The sequence below is a fragment of the Oncorhynchus keta genome, chromosome 34 (assembly GCF_023373465.1).
Source record: "Oncorhynchus keta strain PuntledgeMale-10-30-2019 chromosome 34, Oket_V2, whole genome shotgun sequence".
Lineage (NCBI taxonomy): Eukaryota > Metazoa > Chordata > Actinopteri > Salmoniformes > Salmonidae > Oncorhynchus > Oncorhynchus keta.
Window position 1 is genome coordinate 54,378,667 of NC_068454.1, and position 24,147 is coordinate 54,402,813.

A 24,147-nucleotide genomic window follows, 5' to 3' on the forward strand; every position below is an offset into this window, starting at 1 on the left:
ACTCTTTCTTAGATGTCAATCTAAGCTCTCCCACTGTATGCTTCAGGCCGACTGCCATGTCCTTCAACTTTCCTTTTTTCAGATGAACACACACTTCCCCGTCTCCCGTTCTTTTCTAACCCTAATGTTTTGTTTGTTTCTTTGCTTCTCTTAACTGCTTGCCAGTGCTTTGTCATGATGAATGCTTATCTTGTTTGGGCGCTAAAAGAGGTAAATAATCCACTACGCTCCAGTCACTATTCTCTCATTATGTGCCTTACCTTCCATACCCTCAGGCTTCAATTCATCACCTAAACCTAATGTCAAACATTTTCATATTTACCTTACATTCACTTACTTCCGTGTCTCGTTTATCCTGTGTTCGCATGGGCTTTAGGTGCTATTTTCTTTATTACATTTTCAGACAATCTTTGTACTATCCCTGCTTTCCCCTTTGCACATATTCTGCCCAGTTCCTTGATAATAGGGATCTAAAGAATACATTGCATTGTTGTGCAAGAAATCATAACAGGTTGTTTAACCGTATGAATAGATTAATTTCAACTAACTAGTTGCTGGTTGATTGTGATGTCATTTTTGAATAACAACTTTTTTTTTTTTTTCTAGCTGAAAATAGATTATATAAAAAAAACATTCACTTTAATATTTATTTCACTTATGCAAAATGGTTTATCACAAAATAATTGCCTTAAGGACACCGATATTGAAAAAGATACAGTTGCATGCCACATGAGTTCCTCACTTTGTTGTGTTGTGATGTCTTGTCTCCTCCATACATTAATTGTTACATAACCATTCTTCCATCTTACTTGTTTCTACCTTGAATTGTCTTTGTCAAAGATATCTTGCTTTAACAGCATCCTCCTGAATGAATTTACATCTGAACATATATCTATCTTTAAGCTACCTATTAACATTTAACCTGTCATGCTTAATTTTTAATATTTTCTTTACCATTTGCTTCCACTAATACAGAAAGCTGCTGAGAAAATGAAAGCGGAAGACAGGAAAAAAATGGCAGAGATGCAGGCTGAGTTAAACAAACAGAAGCAGCTAGCTGAATCTCATGCAAAGGCCATTGCCAAGGCCGAGCAGGAAGCTCAAGAGCTGAAGCTCATGATGCAGGAGGAAGTCAGCAGGAGACAAGTTGTGTCTGTAGATGCAGAAAAGCAAAAGCACAATATCCAGCTGGAACTACATGAGCTCAAAAATCTCTCAGAGCAGCAGATCAAGTCCAAGAGTCAACAGGTAGAAGAAGCCAATCAGAGCAGAGTCAAGATTGAGGAGGAAATCCGTATCATCAGGATCCAGCTGGAGACCACTGTCAAACAGAAGTTTACAGCTGAGGATGAGCTCAAGCAGCTCCGGGAAAAAGCGTCTGAAGCCGAGAGGCTGAGGAAGCTTGCACAGGAGGAGGCTGAGAAGCTCCGCAAACAGGTCAACGAGGAGACCCAGAAAAAACGCAAGGCAGAGGAAGAGCTCAAATTAAAGTCTGAGGCTGAGAAGGAGGCAGCCAAGCAGAAGCAGAAGGCTCTGGAAGACCTTGAGAAGCTGAAGATGCAGGCGGAGGAGGCGGAGAGATGCATGAAGCAAGCTGAAGTGGAGAAGGAGAGGCAGATCAAGGTTGCCCAGGAGGTGGCACAGAAGAGTGCTGCCACCGAACTCCAGAGCAAACGCATGTCCTATGTTGAAAAGACATCAAAGCTGGAGGAATCACTCAAACTAGAGCATGTCACCGTCATCCAGCTGCAGGAGGAGGCAGCTCGTCTCAAGAAGCAACAGGAAGAGGCTGATATGGCCAGGGAGGAGGCGGAGAAGGAGTTAGAGAAATGGAGGCAGAAAGCCAATGAGGCACTCCGCTTAAGGCTCCAGGCTGAGGAAGAAGCTCACAAAAAGAGTCGTGCCCAGGAGGATGCCGAGAAACAGAAGGAGGATGCTGAGCGTGAGGCCAGGAAGAGGGCTAAAGCTGAGGAGTCGGCACTCAAACAGAAAGATATGGCAGAGCAAGAGCTGGAGAGGCAGAGGAGGATAGCTGAGGGAACTGCTCAGCAGAAACTCTCAGCAGAACAGGAGTTAATCCGGCTAAGGGCAGACTTCGACCATGCTGAGCAACAGAGATCCCTGCTTGATGACGAGCTGTACCGCCTGAAGAATGAAGTCAATGCAGCTGAGCAGCAAAGGAAACAGCTTGAAGATGAACTGGCCAAAGTGAGGAGTGAAATGAATATACTCCTGCAGCTAAAGTCCAAGGCAGAAAAGGAGAGCATGTCCAACACTGAGAAGAGCAAACAGCTCCTTGAATCTGAAGCTGCAAAAATGAGGGACCTTGCTGAGGAGGCCGGCAAACTTAGATCCATCGCTGAGGAAGCCAAGCGACAAAGGCAAGTTGCTGAGCAAGAAGCAGCTCGTCAAAGAGTTGAAGCTGAAAGGATCCTCAAAGAGAAGCTTGCTGCCATTAACGAGGCAACTCGCATGAAGACTGAAGCAGAGATTGCCCTCAAAGAAAAAGAGGCTGAGAATGAGCGACTCAGACGACAAGCTGAGGATGAAGCTTACCAGAGGAAGGCTCTGGAGGACCAAGCCAGCCAGCACAAGCAAGATATTGAAGAAAAGATCAATCAACTCAAAAAGTCATCTGAGAATGAGTTGGGAAGACAAAAGACACTTGTAGATGAAACTCTCAAGCAGAGACGAGTGGTTGAGGAGGAAATTCGCATTCTCAAGCTAAACTTTGAGAAAGCCTCATCTGGCAAGCTTGATTTGGAGCTGGAGTTGAATAAACTGAAAAACATTGCAGAGGAAACACAACAGAGTAAACTCCAAGCTGAAAAAGAGGCTGAGAAACACAGGAAACTTGCCCTGGAGGAGGAGAAACGCAGGCGCGAAGCAGAGGAAAAGGTAAAAAAGATCACTGCTGCAGAGGAAGAAGCAGGCAGACAGTGCAGAAATGCGCAGGAGGAAGTGGAGCGCCTCAAAAAGAAAGCAGATGAAGCCAAAAAGCAGAAAGAGGATGCTGACAAGGAAGCAGAAAGACAGATCCTCGTAGCCAAACAAGCAGCACAAAAATGCAATGCAGCAGAACAGCAAGTTCAGAGTGTCCTTGTCCAACAGAAGGAGGACAACCTCACACAGAAACAGCTCAAGGAAGAGTATGAGAAAGCCAAGATGCTTGCGAAACAGGCGGAGCTTGCCAAGGAAAAGGCAGAGAAGGAGGCTGCTCTTCTCCGGCAACAAGCTGAGGATGCAGAACGCCAAAAACAGGCCGCTGAACTCGAAGCTTCCAACCAAGCCAAAGCTCAAGAGGAAGCCGTGAAATTGAGAAAGGAGGCAGAGTTCGAAGCTGCCAAGCGAGCGCAGGCTGAGGCTGATGCAATCAAACAGAAACAACAAGCAGATGCTGAGATGGAAAAGCACAAAAAGCTTGCAGAGAAAACAGTGAGTCAAAAGTCTCAGGTGGAGAAAGAGCTCACAAAGGTCAGGCTTCAGCTGGATGAAACTGACAAGCAAAAATCTGTCTTAGATGAGGAGCTGCAGCGCTTAAAGGACGAAGTCGGTGATGCGGTCAAGCAGAAGGCCCAGGTGGAAGAGGAGTTATTCAAAGTCAAGATTCAGATGGAGGAGCTGGTCAAACTGAAACTCAGAATTGAGCAGGAGAACCAGCGTCTTATCAAAAAGGACAAGGATAACACTCAGAAATTCCTGGCCGAGGAAGCTGAGAACATGAAGAAGCTTGCAGAAGAAGCTGCCAGACTCAGTGTGGAAGCCCAGGAGGCTGCACACATGAGACAGATCGCTGAATCTGACCTCTCCCAACAGAGGGCACTTGCAGAGAAGATGCTAAAGGAGAAGATGCTTGCCATTCAGGAAGCATGTAAGCTGAAAGCAGAGGCTGAGATGCTCCAAAGACAGAAGGACCTGGCTCAAGAGCAGGCCCAGAAGCTGCTTGAGGATAAACAACTGATGCAGCAGCGTCTTGAGGAAGAGACTGAGGGCTTCCAGAAATCCTTGGAAGCTGAGCGCAGGAGACAGCTGGAGATCACCGCCGAAGCTGAAAACCTCAAAGTCAAAGTGTCCCAACTAAGTGATGCTCAGTCCAAAGCAGAGAATGAGGCCAAGAAATTCAAGAAGCAAGCAGATGAGATCAGTGCCCGTCTTCATCAGACAGAGCTAGCAACTAAAGAGAAATTGACTGTTGTAGAGAAACTTGAAGTGCAGCGACTGAGCAGCAACAAAGAGGCTGATGAGTTACGCAAAGCCATCGCTGATCTAGAAAAGGAGAAGGACAAACTGAAAAAGGAGGCCGAAGACCTACAGAATAACTCTAAAGAGGTATTGTTAGAGATGGCATAGTAGTGCAGCTTATGTCATTGTTAACCCTCTCTCTGAAAATGAACAATCTTAAATGATTTAATTACATTTCTTTATCTATTCCTTTCCTAAAAATAACCACTTGAGTTATATTTCTATTACGGTACACTAAGCTTAAAAAGATCATATCCCTTCCAGATATTATTATTATTATTATTATTATTATATTATATATTTTCAGTTTGTCCAGGACAAAAATGTAGATTCATTATTGGTGGTGTTCCCCATAATGTTCTCCCCTTACTGAGAAGAGTGTATATACCATTATGTAACATAGGAATAATTCAATCTAATATCTATATTTTTTAACTATTTGGGACTGATTCTTATAAGTGGAGTGTATTGCACTAAAATGTAGTAATTCCTTTGCTATATTGCACAGTATGTAGATTGATGGAGTTTTTTACAGAGTATTTTTTTAAATAAATGAAACTCATATTGTTCTAATTATGTTCTTGTTTTCCCTTTTTCTCAATTAGATGGTCAATGCTCAGCAGAAACAAATCCAACACGAGAAGACAGTACTCCAGCAGACATTCACCACAGAGAAGGCGGCGCTGTTGAAGAAAGAGAAACAAATTGAAGAGGAGAAGAAGAAGCTGGAGAACCAGTTTGAGGAAGAGGTCAAGAAGGCCAAGGCCCTCAAAGAAGAACAGGAACGGCAGAGGAAGCAAATGGAGGAGGAGAAGAATCAACTTCAGGCTACCATGGATGCTGCCCTCAACAAACAAAAAGAGGCTGAGAAAGAAATGCTCAACAAGCAAAAAGAGATGCAGGAGCTTGAAAGGAAACGACTTGAACAGGAAAAGCTGCTTGGCGAGGAGAACAAGAAACTTCGCGAGAAACTGCAGCAGCTCGAGGTCGCCCATAAAGAGCCAATCTCCCACACCAGAGAAATCGATATCCAGACTGACAATGTGCCTGAGGATGAACTGATCCATATGACCATGGTGGAGACATCAAAGCAGGTTATCAATGGCCAAAGTGTTGGGGATGAGGTTGACAGTAAGAAGGATACATTGTCTTTTGATGGCATCCGTGAGAAAGTACCTGCAAGCAGACTTTATGAAGTTGGCCTTTTGACGAAAAAGGAGTTTGATAAGCTGAAGAATGGCAAAGCTACCGTGCAAGACCTCAGCCAGACTGATAAGTTAAGAACAATTCTGCAGGGCAAGAACTGTATAGGGGGTGTCTTGACACAGTCTAATCAGAAAATGGCAATATATCAAGCTATGAAAGAAAAGAAACTGACTCCTGGTTGTGCTTTGATCCTCCTGGAGGCACAGGCAGCCTCTGGCTATGTAGTCGACCCAGTTAGAAACAAGAAACTCTCGGTCAGTGAGGCTGTGAAGGAAGGCCTGATCGGACCTGAGCTGCACAACAAAATGCTGTCTGCTGAGAGAGCTGTCATTGGTTACAAAGACCCTTACACCAGTAACAAGATCTCACTCTTTGAAGCTATGAAGAAGGGCTTGATTGACAGAGACCATGCCATTAGGCAGCTTGAGGCTCAGATAGCTACTGGTGGACTCATTGATCCCATAAACAGCCACCGTGTGCCCATCGAGACTGCATACAAACAGGGGCAGTTTGATGCTGAGATGAACAAGATACTGGAGAACCCTTCGGATGACACCAAGGGATTCTTTGATCCTAACACCCAGGAGAACCTAACATACCATCAGCTAATGCAGAGATGCAGCACAGATCCGGAGACAGGACTGCTGCTCCTGCCCATCACTGACAAGGCTGCTCTGAGCACATCAACCTACACAGAGGAGGAGACCAAGGATGTGTTCAGCAAGACAACCATCTCTGTGCCATTCGGAAAATTCAAAGGAAAGACTGTAACTATCTGGGAAATCATCAATTCGGAGTACTTTACCGAGGACCAAAGAAAGGATCTTATTCGTCAGTACAAGACAGGAAAGATCACAGTGGAAAAAATCATCAAGATTGTTATCACCATGGCAGAGGAAAAGGAAAAAAAGAATGAAATCGCTTTTGAGGGTCTGAGGGGACCTGTCCTTGCTACTGAACTACTGGAGTCCAAGATAATCGACAAAGACCTCTACAACAAGCTGTACACAGGCAATAAAACAATCAAAGAGGTGTCTGAAATGGAGCCTGTTCACAAGTCCTTGAAGGGTACAAACTGCATTGCAGGTGTAGTTATTGACTCAACTAAGGAGACTATGTCTTTCTATCAAGCCATGAAGAAGGATATGATGAGGGTAGGGCCTGCTTTAACTCTGCTGGAAGCACAAGCAGGAACAGGATTTGTTGTTGATCCTATAAAGAATCAGAAGTTCACTGTCGATGAAGCTGTGAAAGCAACTGTCATTGGTCCTGAGCTGCATGAAAAACTACTGTCAGCTGAAAGAGGTGTTACAGGCTACAAAGATCCTTACACAGGAAAGACTGTGTCTTTGTTCGAAGCAATGAAGAAAGAACTCATTCCAAAAGATCAGGGCATCAGACTCCTAGATGCGCAGCTTGCAACAGGAGGCATCATTGATCCAGTGAAAAGCCACCGCATCCCACATGATGTTGCCTGTAAACGAGGCTTCTTTGATGATGAAATGAAGCATATTCTGAATAATCCAACTGATGATGTTAAAGGCTACTTTGACCCCAACACACAGGAAAATGTCACATACTCACAGCTATACAAGAGATGTGTCACTGACAATAAATCTGGCCTTCAGCTTCTTCCTCTGTCTGAGAAAGCAATCAATGCAAAGGAAGAGCATACATACACAGACGTCCAAACCAAAGAGGCCATGAGCCAAGAAACAATGGAGCTGCAGTCTGGTCCATTCAAAGGGAAGAAACTCACTATCTGGGAAATTATCCACTCTGAATATATTACAGAGGAACAGAGAATTGACCTGATGAGGCAGTATAGGTCTGGAAAGATTACAATAGAAAAGATCATCACGATTGTGATCACCATTGTAAATGAGAAAGAGGCTAAGAAACAAGAGCAAGACAGCTTCAAAGGGCTTAGAGCACCTGTTTCTGCCAAGTCACTGTTTGATTCCAAAATCATTGACAAAGCTACGTTTGACATGCTCCAACAAGGAAAAAAGACACCTACACAGGTCAGCGAAAATGTCAATGTAAGCAAGTACCTGCAGGGCTCTGACAGTATTGCTGGTGTCTACCTTGAACCGACAAAAGAGAAGATCAGCATCTATCAAGCTATGAAGAAAAATCTTCTGAGACACAACACAGGCCTGTCACTTCTAGAGGCCCAAGCTGCCACAGGGTTCATTATAGATCCAGTGAAGAACCAGTACCTGTCAGTGGATGATGCAGTTAAAGCAGGCATTGTCGGCCCTGAGCTACATGAGAAACTGCTTGCTGCTGAAAAAGCAGTCACTGGTTACAAAGATCCCTTCACGGGCAAAACAATCTCTCTCTTCCAAGCAATGGAAAAAGATCTAATCATTAAAGAGCATGTCATGCCACTCTTGGAGGCCCAACTGAGTTCAGGAGGAATCATTGATCCTGTGAACAGCCACCGCGTTCCTATTGACGTTGCCTATCAGAAGAGCTTTTTCAGCAAAGAAATGACACACAGCTTCTCTAAACCATCTGACGATAACAAAGCTTTCTCAGACCCCAATTCAGATGATAAAGTAACATACAAACAGCTGAAAGAGAAGTGCACTAGAGATCCTGATTCAGGCATGAACCTTCTACCACTTTCCAAGCCACAGGCCCCTATTGTGGTGGAGAAGACATACCTCTACACAGAGGAACAGACGCAGAATGACCTGGCCACAACACAAATTGACCTCCCCAGTTCACTTGAGTCCCTTGCTGGTGGGTCAAAAAGTCTCTGGGACATCATGAACTCAAATCTACTTCCTGAGCAAGAGAGGAAGAAGCTGATGGAGGAGTATCGTTCTGGCAGTATCACTAAAGAGCGCATGATCATCATCATTATTGAGATTATGGAGCAGAGAGAGATCATCCGAGGTGAAACTGTTAAGTCCTGCAACACAATCAGACGTAGGGTCACTATCGAGGAGCTCTACAATTCCCGTATCATTGACCTAGAGACATTCAACCTGCTGAAGCAAGACAAAAGAAACATCCGTGACATTATGGAGATGCAGAGTGTGAAGCAGTATCTGTTTGGCACGGGCTGCGTTGCTGGTGTCATATCTGACTCCACTTCCAGGATGAGCATTTATTCAGCGATGAAGAGAGGGTTCTTGAAGCCTGAAATTGCCCTTAGTCTCTTGGAAGCACAAGCAGCAACAGGATTCATAATTGATCCTGTGAGAAACGAGACACTCACTGTTGATGAGGCTGTCCGCAAGGGTGTGGTCGGCCCTGAGATCCATGACAGACTTCTGTCAGCTGAGAGAGCGGTCACAGGCTACAAGGACCCTTACAGTGGCAAAATAATATCTCTCTTCCAAGCAATGAAAAAGGACCTTGTTCTGGAGGATTATGCTCTGAAAATGTTGGAGGCTCAGACTGCCACAGGAGGCATTATGGATCCTGAATTCTACTTCCACCTCCCAGCGGACATTGCCACACAGAGAGGATACATCAACAAGGAAACAAATGAAAGGCTTGCTGATGACGTAAAGGGATTTGTTGACCCTGTCACTGAGGAGAAACTTTCTTATGCCCAATTACTCAGGAGATGCAAGATTGACCCTACCAATGGGATGCGCTTGCTGTCACTGGGAGACAAGAGACTGACATTCAAAGGTCTTAGAAAACAGATCACCATAGAGGAGATGTTACGCTCTCAGATCATCGACCAACAGACGGTCAATGAGCTGAATGAAGGTCTGATTTCAGTGGAAGAGGTTAGCCGTCGACTCCAAAAATACCTTGAGGGCACAAGCTGTATCGCTGGTGTTTATGTAGAGGGAACTAATGACCGTCTATCAGTCTACCAAGCCATGAAAAAGAACATGATCAGGCCAGGAACTGCCTTTGAACTGCTGGAGGCTCAGGCTGCCACAGGCTATGTAATTGACCCAATCAAAAATCTCAAACTTACTGTCAATGAATCTATCAAGATGGGAATAGTGGGGCCAGAATTCAAAGACAAGCTTCTCTCTGCTGAGCGTGCCGTGACAGGTTACAGAGACCCCTATTCCGGAAAGACAATCTCTCTGTTCCAGGCCATGAAGAAGGGGCTCATCTTAAAAGACCATGGAATACGTCTCCTTGAGGCTCAGATTGCCACTGGCGGAATCATTGACCCAGAGGAGAGTCATCGCTTGCCAGTGGAGGTGGCCTACAACCGTGGCCTCTTCGACGAGGAGATGAATGAGATTCTCACAGATCCATCAGATGACACCAAGGGTTTCTTCGATCCCAACACTGAGGAGAACCTGACCTACCTCGGGCTAATGGAGAGGTGCATCACTGACCCAGCTACTGGCCTTGTCCTCCTGCTCCTGAAGGAGAAGAAGCGCGAGAGAAAGACCTCCTCCAAATCCTCTGTCCGCAAACGCCGAGTGGTCATCGTGGACCCAGAGTCAGGCAAAGAGATGACTGTCTATGAGGCATTTAGAAAGCAGCTCATTGACCATCAGACCTACCTGGAGCTTTCTGAGCAGGAGTGTGAGTGGGAAGAGATCACACAGACATCCTCTGATGGCGTTGTCAAGTCAATGATCATCGACAGACGGTCAGGAAGACAGTATGACATTGATGATGCCCTCGCACGAGGCCTCATCGACCAGACTTCACTTAGTACCTACCGCTCCGGAAACCTGTCCATCACTGAGTTTGCTGACATGCTGTCTGGAAACATGGGTGGCTTCCGCTCCCGGTCATCCTCTTTTGGTTCCACCTCTGGTTCCACCTCATCATCATACAATCCCATGAGCCCCATACCCTCCATTAGACCCCCTGCAATCATGTGGAATGACCCCACGGAGGAGACTGGCCCTGTAGCCGGAATCCTGGATACAGACACTTTGGAGAAGGTGTCAGTCACAGAGGCCATGCACAGGAACCTTGTGGACAATATAACAGGCCAAAGACTACTTGAGGCACAAGCCTGCACAGGGGGCATAATTGACCCAACTACTGGTGAACGATTCGCTGTTACTGAGGCAACCGAGAAAGGGCTTGTGGACAAGGTGATGGTGGACCGTATCACCCTGGCTCACAAAGCTTTCAATGGATTTGAGGACCCAAGAACCAAAGTGAAGATGTCTGCCTCCCAAGCTCTAAAGAAAGGCTGGCTGTATTATGAAGCTGGGCAACGTTTTCTGGAAGTCCAATACCTTACGGGGGGGCTGATTGAACCGGATGTTGAGGGTAGAGTCTCACTGGACGAATCCATCAGAAAGGGCACAATTGATGCTCGCACTGCTCAGAAGCTGAGAGATGTGAGCGCTTACTCCAAATACCTGACATGTCCCAAAACCAAACTAAAAATCTCTTACAAAGATGCCATGGACAGAAGCATGGTTGAGGAAGGATCTGGCCTGCGACTGCTGGAGGCCTCCTCACAGTCAAGCAAAGGGCTGTACAGCCCATACAATGCCAGCAATTCTGGGTCTGCCGCTGGCTCCCGGTCCGGGTCCAGGACTGGATCCAGAACAGGATCCAGAAGAGGCAGCTTTGATGCCACAGGTTCCGGTTTCAGTATGAACTTCTCATCCTCCTCCTTCACCAGCTCCAGCAATTACGGTGGCCGCAGATATGATGCAGGACCTCATAATGGGCTCAACATGGATGAGCTAGCCCAAGCCCTTATGGCTCTAGCAATGATCAGGCCATGCAGCTCAGAAGAACAACGAGCCTTCCCAATGATGATACCAATGCATACCACAGTCGCATAATTTATAGGAAAAGAAATTGACATTTGAAAAACAAATCATTAATTTATTCTGCTCATGTGGTCACATTCGGAAATGGCTGGAAGTAATTAAATGCAGGTCCTCATATATATGTCCAAAACAATGCCTTATCTCTCCAGCCTTAATTTCTTATAACTATTAGATACATTTAATGTTTTGTTCCATTTTATTGCAATTTTTATTGATTAGTAAGTCAATTTAAGTGCAAAGTATCGGATTTAGTTTTTACTTCATATAAAGTGATCACAACTGATTTTATAGTTTGCGTTAACACAACTTGTATACTTAAGCTTTCCGAAACAAATATATGTACTTCGAACAGATATATTTTTCCAGTTTTCTTTTTCTTTTTGAACTTAAGAATATTTTTGTCCTCTTTCTTTTATCTGTTTGCCAATATCCTATGAAATATGTCAACATAGATATTATAGTGACACTTTTCGATGTCTTCATATTTCTGAATGTCTGTATAGAGTTTGACCCAGAGTTTTTTTTAGTTTTTTTTTAAGTGAAATTAGTTATCTGGCACAGTAAAACAAATAGTCGCAGAGCAGAATTTAAAAAACACTACTTAAACAGTGGACGACGACTGCAACATTCAACGTTTAATGAACTGCTTCAGTGTCCTATACATCCCAGACAACATTGCCCTTTCTGCTCAGTGGACAGGCCCATGTACCAAGTCATCACCTTATTCTTAATCGCCCACTCCAAAGTTATGAACTATTATACCCATCATTACGGACTACTATACCCACCATGTACCTCTTGTCAAGTGTTCCTGGTAGACTGTCCTCAGAAGATGTCAGGCTTCACCATGCTTCCTCTGACATTAGAGGCAAAGATCTGCATCCTGGATGTTGCTTTGGTTCTTGTAAGTTGAAATCAGTTTTCTGATTTTCTGATTTTAGTAATGTAGTTTTGTAAAATACTTTCCTTTTATCCCTTTCATCACTGCCATACACCTCTACTCTCCTCTGATTCTGTTTTTTCTCTTCCCCCTTTATCGCTAGCATTTCAATTCTAGTTTGGAAGAAAGCGCTATCAAACATTTTTATCAGTTGGATGATTATGATCATGCCTTTTTCACCTCAGTATTTCAAGATGAGTGATTCCCTTTTTTTGGCAGATGTCTCATTCCATCAGAATTCGATGGGGATTTGCAGATACTCAGATGGGCATGGCTGATGAGTCACTTAACAGGGACGATATCCCAATTCAACAGCTTCACCATCCAGAAATGCAGGTAAATTCATCATCCACCATGTAAAGCATTAAATCATCAAATACATTTGGAATGTATTTATTTGTTTGCATTACAATTATTTCAGATTTTTTCAATATATTTTTTTACTGTTGGTTTTGTTGTCTCAAATTATAATTTTTGTTTTGTTTTTAGATCTGCCATTGAGTACCTTGCTTCCATTGCACCTCCCTCATTTTTGAAGACAGTTGAGGCTTGTGACCCCTGAAGTCTCCCTGGGATACCATACTAGGAACAAACTCCATGAATTTTTTGTTTTGTCCAACGTTCGTACTTGAATATTGATCATAATCCCCCTATTTTTGGATTACACCTCTTACACATGACTATGTTTATGGGCTTTCACATTGTCAGCGCCATGAAGATGAAGTGCAGTGTAATCTTAATTTTCTGTAAGCAACATCCATGTAACATCAGTCAGAACCAAAGTAAATAGTTGCTGAGATGACATTGCAATATCTGATCTGATACGACAATACATTGAATGAATGTACATATTTTATAGGATGAATACATTTCAAGACATTTTCTGACATTTTACATATTTCCTTTGCAAAAATGATTTTGAAGCTTTGTCATATGTCGCTTTTCAACCAGTATTGGTATGTTTTCCATACCAAGTATGTTTGTTTTCTGTTCTGCTTCTAGGAAGTGTTTTACTTCTTCGTTTTCATTTTTCATCATATTTTTCATATCTTATATAATACATTTTTGCTTTGCATGTTTTATTAACTTGGTAATAAATATTTTTTTTTGGGGGGGGGGAATGATTGTAAGAAGAAGAGAATAGGACATGAATCTGCTCTGCAAAACTTGTTTTGTTAAATGCAGATTTAAGTGGTAACAAGATATTTAATCGAAACTAACTGGTTGGTTTTGCTCATTAACATATTTTTGTGTTGAGTGGCATGGTGAGTGGAATCTGGTGTAGTTTTGATGATAACACTTTAATGTAAATAAATGTGCTTTAAAAAGGTAATCTTGTCAACTACATGTCAATATCCAGGTAAATCACACTGACCATGGAATTATCTACACAGTGACCGTACAGCATACAGAACATATCACTATTTTCAGCATAACACATATGATTACATTGTGTGTACCTGTAGGCACAGTATAGATATTCACACTAAAGGCTATAAACCAATTTATTGGTAGCAGCATCTGATATACTCTGTTTTTCATGCAAAATTGCTCCATTTAAAAATATATATATACTGTATATTAAACCAGGTAAGCTAGTTGAGAACAAGTTCTCATTTGCAACTGCGACCTGGCCAAGATAAAGCATAGCAGTTCGACACACACAACAACACAGAGTTACAAATGGAATAAACAAACATACAGTCAATAATACAGTAGAAAAAAAAGAAAACAAAGTCTATATACAGTGAGTGCAAATAAGATTCATATGACTTCAGTTTAAGACATTGTTTTTTGTGGTAGGCCTTGTACTTTAGTTTAGTAATTTTATTGTGGTATGCATATACTTAAGCTTAAAAACATTGTTCTGTACAGTGGTGGAAAAATTACACAATTGTCATACTTAAGTAAAAAATACCTTAATACAAAATGACGAAGTTGAAAGTCACCCAGTAAAATAATACTTGAGTAAAAGACAAAGTATTTGGTTTTAAATATACAGTCCTCACGACGCCAGGACAGCGGAGTCAATCACCACCTTCCGGAGACACCTGAAACCCCACCTCTTTAAGGAATACCTAGGATAGGATAAAGTAATCCTTCTCACCCCCCTTAAAAGATTTAGATGCACTATTGTAAAGTGGCTGTTCCACTGGATGTCATAAGGTGAATGCACCAATTTGTAAGTCGCTCTGGATAAGAGCGTCTGCTAAATGACTTAAATGTAATGTAAATGTACTTAGGTATCAGAAGTAAATGTAATTGCTAAAGTATACTTACGGTAAGTGTATGAATTTGACAATTGTCCTGTCCTGCTAAGCTTTCAAAATATAACTAGTACTTTTGGGTGTCAGGGAAAATGTATGGAGTAAAAAGTACATTGTTTTCTGTAGTAAGGTAAAAGTTGTCAAAAATATAAATAGTAAAGTACAGATACCCCCAAAAACGACATAAGTATTACTTTAAAGTATTATACTTACAGTGAGCACCATCATTCACCTGGACAGTGACATTTTTTTGTTATTTTGGTTCTGTACTCTAGCAATTTAAGTTTGAAAGGGTACAATGACAATGATGGTAAAGTGCAGACTGTCCGCTTTAATTTGAGGGTATTTTCATACATATAGGATGAACCGTTTAGAAATGACAGCACCGTACATGGTCCCCCCCATTTTAAGGTACTACAAGTATTTGTTGAATTGGCTTCACAGATGTGTGTCGTTAGGCAGGTGTATTCATTTGTGTCATTAGTGAATGCAGGAGAGCTGTTGAGTAATAGTATTGATTCTAGACTTTGCTATTGCCTTTGGAGGTTGTTGTTGGGGTGTGACAACATGAGGAAGACCGCAGTGTTGATGCAAATGAAGCTGGCCGTCATAAGGCTCAGAAATGAAAATCAATCAATCAGGAACATTGCAAAAACCCTGGGTATGCCCAAGTCAACTGTTTGGTTCGTCCTTAACAAGAAAAAAACAACCGGGGAACTCAATTATGTCAAAAGACCCGGTAGACTAAGGAAGATCACTGTAGTCACTACTACAGTGTAGTGGATGACCGGAGAATACTCTCTATGGTGAAGAAAACCCCCCTGACAACAGTCCAACAGATCAAAACACTCTCCTGGATGCAGGTTTAGATGTGTCAAAGTCTACCATACGTAGAAGACTACACCAGCAGGACTACAGAGGATACACACACAGAAGATGCAAACTACTGATACGCCTGAAGAACAGAAAGGCCAGATTACAGTTTGCTAAAAATCACCTAAAAGAGCCCCAAGAGTTCTGGAAAAAAAGTATTGTGGACAGATGAGACAAATATTAACATGTACCAGAGTGATGGAAAGAGGAAAGTGTGGAGAGAAAAAAAGACATGCCCGTGATCCAAAGCATACCACCTCATCCGTGAAACATGGTGGAGGGGGTGTTATGGCTTGGGCCTGTTGCTGCCAGTGGAATAGGCTCACTTGTCTTCATCGATGATGTGACTGCAGACAGAAGTAGAACAATGAATTTTGAAGTCTACAGAAATATTTTATCTGCTCAGATAAAACCAAATGCCTCCAAACTCATTGGATGGCACTTCATCATACAAAAAGACAATTACCCTAAACATACTGCTAGAGCAACGAAGGGGTATTTGATGCCCAAAAAGTGGAAAATCCTTGACTGGCCGAGTCACTCACCGCATCTGAATCCAATTGAACATGCATTTTACATGCTGAAGAGGACACTGAAGGCAATAAGTCCACGAAACAAGCAGGAACTGAAGATGGCTGCAGTACAGGCCTGGCATAGCATCACCAGGGAAGATACCCAGCGTCTGGTGATGTCGATGCATCGCAGACTTCAAGCAGTCATTGCATGAAAAGGATATGCAACCAAATATTAACAATGATTACTTTATTCTGCATTGTTAAACTGTCCAATGTTTTTGATGCCCGAAAATGGGAGGGACTATGTACAAAAGCTTCTATAATTTCTGAACGGTTCATCCGATATGTATGAAAATACCCTCAAATTAAAGCTGACAGTCTGCACTTCACCCTTATTGTATCATTTCAAACTCAAAGTGCTAGAGTACAGAACCAATATAAGTGCTTTACACCACTATTACAGTATACCATAGTAGAATCATTATAGGTGAATGAAGTAGTGTCTTTAATGCCCTCTACTTGCTGTCTACAAGCACTACTGTCTGCATTATTTAATTTCACCATTATGAGGGCACTATTAGTTTGACTTACAAGTCATTTAAACTCATGTACTCTTGAAATCAGAGGTCTTGGAATACAAGCAAACAATGACCCCTCATCCCCTCAATCACGATTTAGCTACAAACTTAATTTCATGGATACATTTTCTGTCAGCGACTTGGAGAACGTTATTAGAGACTTAGATATACAGTCTGTGTGGAAGGGTGTGGAAGTTGTACTCTTTGGTCTATCTATATGTCTACGTGTGTTTCTTTCTATGCTAATGTTAGCCTTTGACATTGATGGAAGATCCAGCCAATATGAGAGATGGGCCGTCTACCTGCCAGAATACCTCTAATGACTGCCTTGACTACCCTTCACTGACCCTGTCCCTCCCACCCCTCCCAGAGAGGGGTGACGAGGAGGTAAGACATCCGAGAATGGGGTGAGGCAGTGCTTTGGGAAGACAGGGCTGTAACAGACCTACCAGTACTGAGCAGTAAAACGAAATACCTGAATTTGAACTTAGTACTATACTAATGTATCGATGAGGGCAAACTCAGTGTCCTGATCACTACCAATTCAGCTGCACTAATTCATTGTATTATACTGTATATTGAGTGAAAGCATACACAAATTAATCATCTCTGATGTACTCTTATTTTTGTTGTCTGTTTCAGGAGGAAAGTGTGTATGGATTGGCAACACCCACATCCAAGGAACCAAGCTCTGGGTATGGGTAAATGCTAGGGATGCACCGCTATAGCATTTTTGGCAGATAGCCAAAAAGATAGTTTCCTTGCCAAAAAAACTTGTTACCGATAACCAATATTTAAAATGTTTGCGGCCTTTAAAGCATTCTAGTACAGTTACATAGTTAACACACACATACAGTATTGACGCAGCAGTCTAAGGCACCGCAGCACAGTGCAAAAGGCATCACTACAGTCCCTGGTTTGAATCCAGTCTGTATCACATCCGGCCATGCTTGGGAGTCCAATAGGGCTGAGCACAATTGGCCCAGCGTCGTCCGGGTTTGGCGGGGGTAGGCCTTCATTGTAAATAAGAATTTGTTCTTAACTGATTTGCCTAGTTAAACAAAGGTTACACACACACACCACACTGCCCAAAAAGTTATTTTGTTGGTATTTACGTATGTCCCCATTACCAGTAAAACATAATCAAAACATATTTATTTCACTTACTTGCTGTGCTGTTTCATTGTTCGTTTGTTCAGTCGTTTCATTCTCAGCCAGGATTTCTATGGAACGCCGTTTGGGTCTTTTTGCATGTCAAAAAAAGATACACGTCACATAACACTATTTGACGTGTCAAAAAGCTTGTTGACCAATCAGGACTTGAATGTGACTGCACGTCACATAATAATTTAACGCGTCCATACTTTTTTTTTGCGTAGTTATTACACATTGATTACGCTATATCACTCGTATTTCATGTGTCACAACGATTCATCGATACGTATGCTATGATGCTGGTAAAGTCTCGCGCGCCTACAGTGCTGGTCATAAAAAAAAGCTAGCTAGCTCATGGATGCAAACAATGTTCTTCTCCAAAAACATAGCAAAACTACATAATCTGTTTCAGTAGCAATCATTATCTAACTAACTATATAGCTAGGTGTCATCATCTAAAATGACCCTAATTTATAAAACAGTTGTTATTTAATTAATGGTGGTCGGACCCATCTATGTGAAGCTAGCCAGAATAAGGATTAGGCACAATAGTGGACTTTGCGGTTAGCCCTCAAAATAAACGCAAGTCATTGACAGTGACGCAAGTGAATACAAATAGTAGAATTATACCATAATTGAATAGATCATGCTAAACGAGGTTGGAATGTTCTTATATAAAATCAACAAAAGACAATCATTTGTTAATTTGACAAAAATCTGTTGAAATCACACTGAATGTATTATACTTTAAAATTGCTTTGGGAGCATACTTATTTCACTGTACAGCCTTACCTATGGATTGTGGATCAATGACATGGGGTATCAGTCTACTCAGTGACAGTCAGAGAACATTAGTGTCGTAGCTCTTATTGCGGGACTCTGAAACAACTGTGAATTGAGCCACATTTATTGTCACCCTGTGTGTATTTTACAACACTAACAATGTCTACACGGTATTTCTGATCAATTGGATATTATTTTAATGGACATAAAATGTGCTTTTCTTTCAAAAACAAGGACCTTTCTAAGTGACCCCAAACTTTTGAACGGCAGTGTGCGTTATATTGGTATGCACGTCAGCTTTGACATAGATTTTTCACATCACCGTTAAACTTGACATCGGGCCAACATCAATATTGGCATTTTTCCGATTCCAATATGTTCACCGATATATCGTGCATCCTGAGTAAATGCAAAAACAAGGTGGCCATGGCTAAATTCAAGACATAGCCATCACAACTTCAACAACTCACATATTGGTGAATTTTCCTTTTTGTATGCATTTCAAGATCATAACATTGGTAATTAAATACAAATTCAATGCGTTAGACATGTTGCACTGAGCTCCATGCCCATCACCCACCATCAGTCAGGTCAAACTGAAAAAGTGGCCGGTGATGATGACAGTTGGTCGATTGTCACAGTTTAGTGGTCCAGTGTGCCTGGATCTAAAGTCATTGACCTGGATGGTCCAACAGTACAAAGATGATAACAAAAAGTATGTGTAAATGGGTCCAGTTACAAACATTGGGGTAATTGGCATGTGTATAGTTATTAGTTATTTCAGTAAACAATGGTTTTAATGAGAAAAAAATATGAAAAAATAACTGTCAATGGTGCAGTGTCTAAAACCGCTCGACGGGAGCTCGCTTGAAAATGCATAGAAACAGATTTTTATCAGAACAGCGCAATGTCGTTTACAGACATTTGTTTACATCCCTGTTAGTGAGCATTTCTCATTTACCAAGATAATCCACCCACTTGACAGGTGTGGCATATCAATAAGCTGATTAAAACAGCATGATCATTACACAGGTGCACCTTGCGCTGGGGACAATAAAAGGCCACTCTTACGAAGCCCTTTTGTGGGGGAAAACTCATTCTGATTGGCTGGGCCTGGCTCGCCATTGGTGGGCCTGCCTCACAAGTGGGTGGGTGGGCCTATGCCCTCCCAGAATGTGAAATCCCCTGCCCAGTCATGTGAAATCCATAAATTAGGGACTATTGAATTTATTTCAATTGACTGATTTCCTTCTAGGAACTGTAACTGTAAAATCTTTGAAATTGTTGCATGTTGCATTTATTTCTGTTCAGTATACTAAAAAGTGCTAATCTTACTAAACGGTGCACCCGATATGGAAAAAATATCTTAATGACAGCATCTATCCTTACATAAAAATGCTAAGATGCTAAAATATAAACTGGGTGGTCTGAGCCCTGAAAGCTGATTGGCTGACAGCCGTGGTATATCACGGATATGACAAAACATTTATTTTTACTTCTCTAATTACCCTGGTAACCAGTTTTTAATAGCAGTAAGGCACCTCGGGGGTTTGTGGTATATGGCCAATATACCACGGCTAAGGGCTGTGTATAGGGTTCCGTTATGCGTCGTGCCTAAGAACAGCTCTAAGCTGTGTTATATTGGCCATACCCCCCCGTGCCTTATTGCTTAAATACAAATTCCCTTTTCAGTGTAGCTGGAAAAGCAGTTTACAATACTCTAGGTATTTGAAGTTACAGTAGGTATCTGGTTAGGCAGGTATTCCTGTACATACCGTACAGTTGAAGTCGGAAGTTTACATACACCTCAGCCAAATACAATTAAACTCAGTTTTTCACAATTCCTGACATTTAATTCTAGTAAAAATTCCCTGTCTTAGGTCAGTTAGGATCAACACTTTATTTTAAGAATGTGAAATGTCAGAATAATAGTAGAGAGAATTATTTATTTCATATTTATTTCTTTCATCACATTCCCAGTGGGTTAGACGTTTACATACATTCAATTAGTATTGGGTAGCATTGCCTTTAAATTATTTCACTTGGGTCAAACGTTTTGGGTAGTCTTCCATAAGCTTCCCACAATATGTTGGGTGGATTTTGGCCCAGTCCTTCTGACATAGGTGGTGTAACTGAGTCAGGTTTGTAGGCCTCCTTGCTCGCACATGCTTTTTCAATTCTGCCTACAATTTTTTTTATAGTATTGAGGTCATGGCTTTGGGATGGCCACTCCAATACCTTGACTTTGTTGTCCTAAAGCCATTTTGCCACAACTTTGGAAGTATGTTTGGGGTCATTATCCATTTGGCAGACTAATTTGCAATATATCCACATAATTGTCCTCCCTCATGATGCCATTTATTTTGTGAAGTGCACCAGTGCACTGTTGTTCTGGGATTGATTTGTACTTTTCGCACCAAAGTAAATGAATCTCAAGTAGATTTGTCTCTTTCCTGAATGGTATGACAGCTGCGTGGTCCCATGGTGTTTATACTTGCATGCTATTGTTTGTACAGATGAACGTGGTACCTTCAGCCGTTTGGAAATTGCTCCCAAGGATGAACTAGACTTGTCGAGGTCTAGAATTATTTTCTGAGGTCTTGGCTGATTTCTTTTGACTTTTCCATGATGTCAAGCAGAGGCACTGAGTTTGAAGGTAGGCCTTGAAATACATTCACAGGTACACCTCCAATTGACTCAAATTATGTCAATTAGCCTATCAGATGCTTCTAAAGCCATGACATTATTTTCCAAGCTGTTTAAAGGCACAGTCAACTTAGTGTATGTAAACTTCTGACCCACTGGAATTATGATACAGTGAGTTAGTTATAAGTGAAATTAATCTGTCTGTAAACATTTGTTGGAAAAATGACTTGTGTAATGCACAAAGTAGATGTCCTAACCGACTTGGCAAAACTAGTATGTTAACAAGAAATTTGTGGAGTGGTTGAGAAACGAGTTTTAATGAGTCCAACCTAAGTGTATGTAAACTTCCGACTTCAAATGAATGAGATGAAGTGATATTGACACAAGCTTTGTGGGGCTTGTATGCTTCCAGGAGGGAGTCAGAGGAATGGAGCCAATGGCAGGGGAGTTCAGAGGTCAAATCCGAGCCCTGCGACACTGGCTGAAGAGCATGGAGATGAGGCTACCTCCTCTGGACCATACGGTCAGTTGGGTTGTTGAGTTGCTCGGTTTCTTACCTTTCTCTCGTTCACCTATTTAACCTACAGCTTGAATGTCATTTGTTTTATACATATGAAAAGTACATTTTATGTCAACATTGCTAAACATCAGTCTTTTCCCTCCGTAAAATTATTCTCAGAGGTTTAGTGCACATTACGCAGTTAACAGTAGAATGAACATGGCCTTGGCACATTTAGTAAAGCAACATCCTTGTAGTGAGATCTGCTGAATGAGGCTATCAATCTATTGCCATCATCATCAATGGATATCCACTGAACCATTAAAGACGTACATCGTCCTCCATCCTCTGTTGCTGCGCATCCAATTACACAGAGTAAAATACACTGATGGAGAGGCGGCTGGATATTAAGTGAAGGAGAAGAATGAGTGAACAATGTTGATATATTATCCATTCACAGGATGCTAGAAGACTGGACAATACCCATCCCCCATGACGCAACTTGTTGGTCTAACGGTAATCGTTTGGGCTGGGAGAAATCCAAAGAAGATTTCAAAGAAAAACCGTGATTTTAGACTGGCCCCTATTGTGTAGCGCTGGGCTGAGCATCACTATCGAATAATATGCCCTAAGCCCCAGAGAAATAAATGCTCACCCACCCAGGGGGCTGGCATGATACCACCAAACAGAGAACGAGAGAAAAACTGTGCAAACAACAGAGCAAGAGTCAGAAGAGGGAGACACATTACACATACAAGGCGTATGACTTCAGACAGATGGAAAAAGAGCAAGGGAATCAGTGAGAGAGGAGAATCTAGAGCCAGACGGACTCAAGCGGAGATCGAGGTGGTGGTCTTAGCTCCTCCGTGTCCTGCAGCAAGTTTCATTTGGGGAGAGGGGCAGGCAGGCAAAGCTCTTTTGTGCTGTGCTGGGACAGGGAGGCTGGAGAGACGCTCAGCAGTGGAGGCCCACTGCACACATGAGCGAACAGACTGAAAAGGACATTAGACTCAGATGGGAGGATGAGGACGGAGAGAAAAGAAGGAAAGAAAAACAGGATCTTACCGAGTCCTGTGGTCTGGCCATAAAGGCATTTGTTGTGTTTCCCCCAGCCATTAGTCTTTTTTTATCTGTTAGTGGCGGACAATGACATCTCAGCGTTGCACAATCATTAGTGTGTCTTGAAGGGCGATATTTTATATCACAAACAGTAACAGTGTTCTTTTAGACTTAGGATAATGAACAAGGGCCTCGACTCGGATAACTAGCCTAATCCACGGATTTAAAGCGGACTAGCATGAAACATCAATATGACCAGACTGAAGAGCACACCGAGACTCTTTACAACATGAACACTGATGGAATCAAACGCCAGACTGTGTGTTTCAGCATCACGTCGCTCCTCTCTGCATTCCTTTAGCCTTTTTGTCTTCTTTGTGTTTATTTTTTTTGTGCGGTTGTGAGCACTGTGTTACCTCAGGGGGAAAGGAGGACCTTAATTGTGATTGATAGGTTTTGGTACATTTAGTGTTACTAAAAGTTCCATTGTCCCGAAATTGTTTTTTGTCACGCGGGACTGTGTGGGTGCAGGAATCAGACGCAGAGAGAGTTCCACTGAGGTTAAGTTCTTTACTCAGGCACAACAAAATAATAAGCGCAACAAATACAGGGCGCGGGACACACAACGAGACAACCCAAAAACCACAAGGTGCCAAGTTAAAGAAAAGAAAATCCACCACTACCTAAAATGCACACACAGAAAGACAAAGACAAAGACAAATAACACAAAGACAATCCCGCACAAAACAAGGGCGGGTCTACCTACTAAATATAGGGAAGCTAATTAAACCAAACAACAGAAACACAGGTGAAACTAATAAGACAAAACAAACAGACAAACTAAAAAGGGATCGTTGGCGGCTAGTAGGACCGCCCGAACAGGCAGGGGAGCCAACTTTGGCGGAAGTCGTGACAGTTTGTTTGATTGATTCATTGATTATAACGCTAACTGGCGTAACAACTGAATTGTTTCATTTTATAATCCGGGTTTAAACGGGATAAATACACATGATCTTCGGGTGAACTTATCCATCAAGCCAAAGCCAATTGTTTTTCTCTATTCAATTGCAAAATATTTTTGAATTATGATGCCATCGTCATGCTTTGTTTTGTTTGTGTGACTCAGAAATGTGTGTATGACACATGCATGACTCAACGTAAAGGAGTCAGTGTTTCAGATGTTTTTTTTTAATGTGCTATAAGGTAGACCCCTATGTTCAGTGGTGAGCTGAGGTTGTGCGGGGGCTCCTGTGCCTCTCCCAGTGAGCATGGGGTTAAATGCAGGTAGTCTTTTATCAGCACTGTGCCTTTATCACAGTGCACCCCTCCATAAGCCTTTTGTCATGTTAATGCTGCTAGTCTGCACCACTGCTGCTTTCAGTCTGGGCTGTGGGAACTCGTTCGTTCGCTCGGCGAACTGCATGAATGAGACACAACACAACTTCCCCCAACACGCCAACAATACACAGGAGAGAGACACACCTGCTCCTTTACACATGCTCTGACAGTGGAGCCATGTTCATTAGAACATACTGTAGCAAAATGTTTTGCAATGGAAAATTTGACATTTGACTTTTGAACGACTTCACTGTTTCACTGTTGAACGGCACCTTGTTTTCTCCATACAGCCTAACAGCCTCCAT

General features: G+C 42.2%; 2 protein-coding genes across 19 annotated transcripts in view; both read left to right on the forward strand.

Moving 5' to 3' along the window:
* The window catches only part of LOC127915142 (plectin-like), a 177,321-nt gene extending 163,859 nt beyond the window's left edge, over positions 1–13,462 (forward strand). For 16 of the 18 annotated variants that reach the window (XM_052494082.1, XM_052494083.1, XM_052494084.1 and 13 more), the window contains 4 exons: positions 976–4,329; positions 4,848–12,093; positions 12,349–12,465; positions 12,619–13,462. In XM_052494082.1, the coding sequence (XP_052350042.1) occupies positions 976–4,329; positions 4,848–11,201 (9,708 nt within the window). In that variant the 3' untranslated portion in view covers positions 11,202–12,093; positions 12,349–12,465; positions 12,619–13,462. The remainder of the gene's footprint in view (positions 1–975; positions 4,330–4,847; positions 12,094–12,348; positions 12,466–12,618) is intronic. The other 2 variants (XM_052494095.1, XM_052494094.1) reach the window with 1 other exon arrangement.
* Positions 13,463–16,288: 2,826 nt separating this feature from the next.
* The window catches only part of macf1b (microtubule actin crosslinking factor 1b), a 45,544-nt gene continuing 37,685 nt past the window's right edge, over positions 16,289–24,147 (forward strand). The window contains exons 1-3 of the mRNA XM_052494100.1: positions 16,289–16,749; positions 17,005–17,057; positions 21,359–21,469. Coding sequence (XP_052350060.1) covers positions 21,374–21,469 — 96 coding nt within the window. The 5' untranslated portion in view covers positions 16,289–16,749; positions 17,005–17,057; positions 21,359–21,373. The remainder of the gene's footprint in view (positions 16,750–17,004; positions 17,058–21,358; positions 21,470–24,147) is intronic.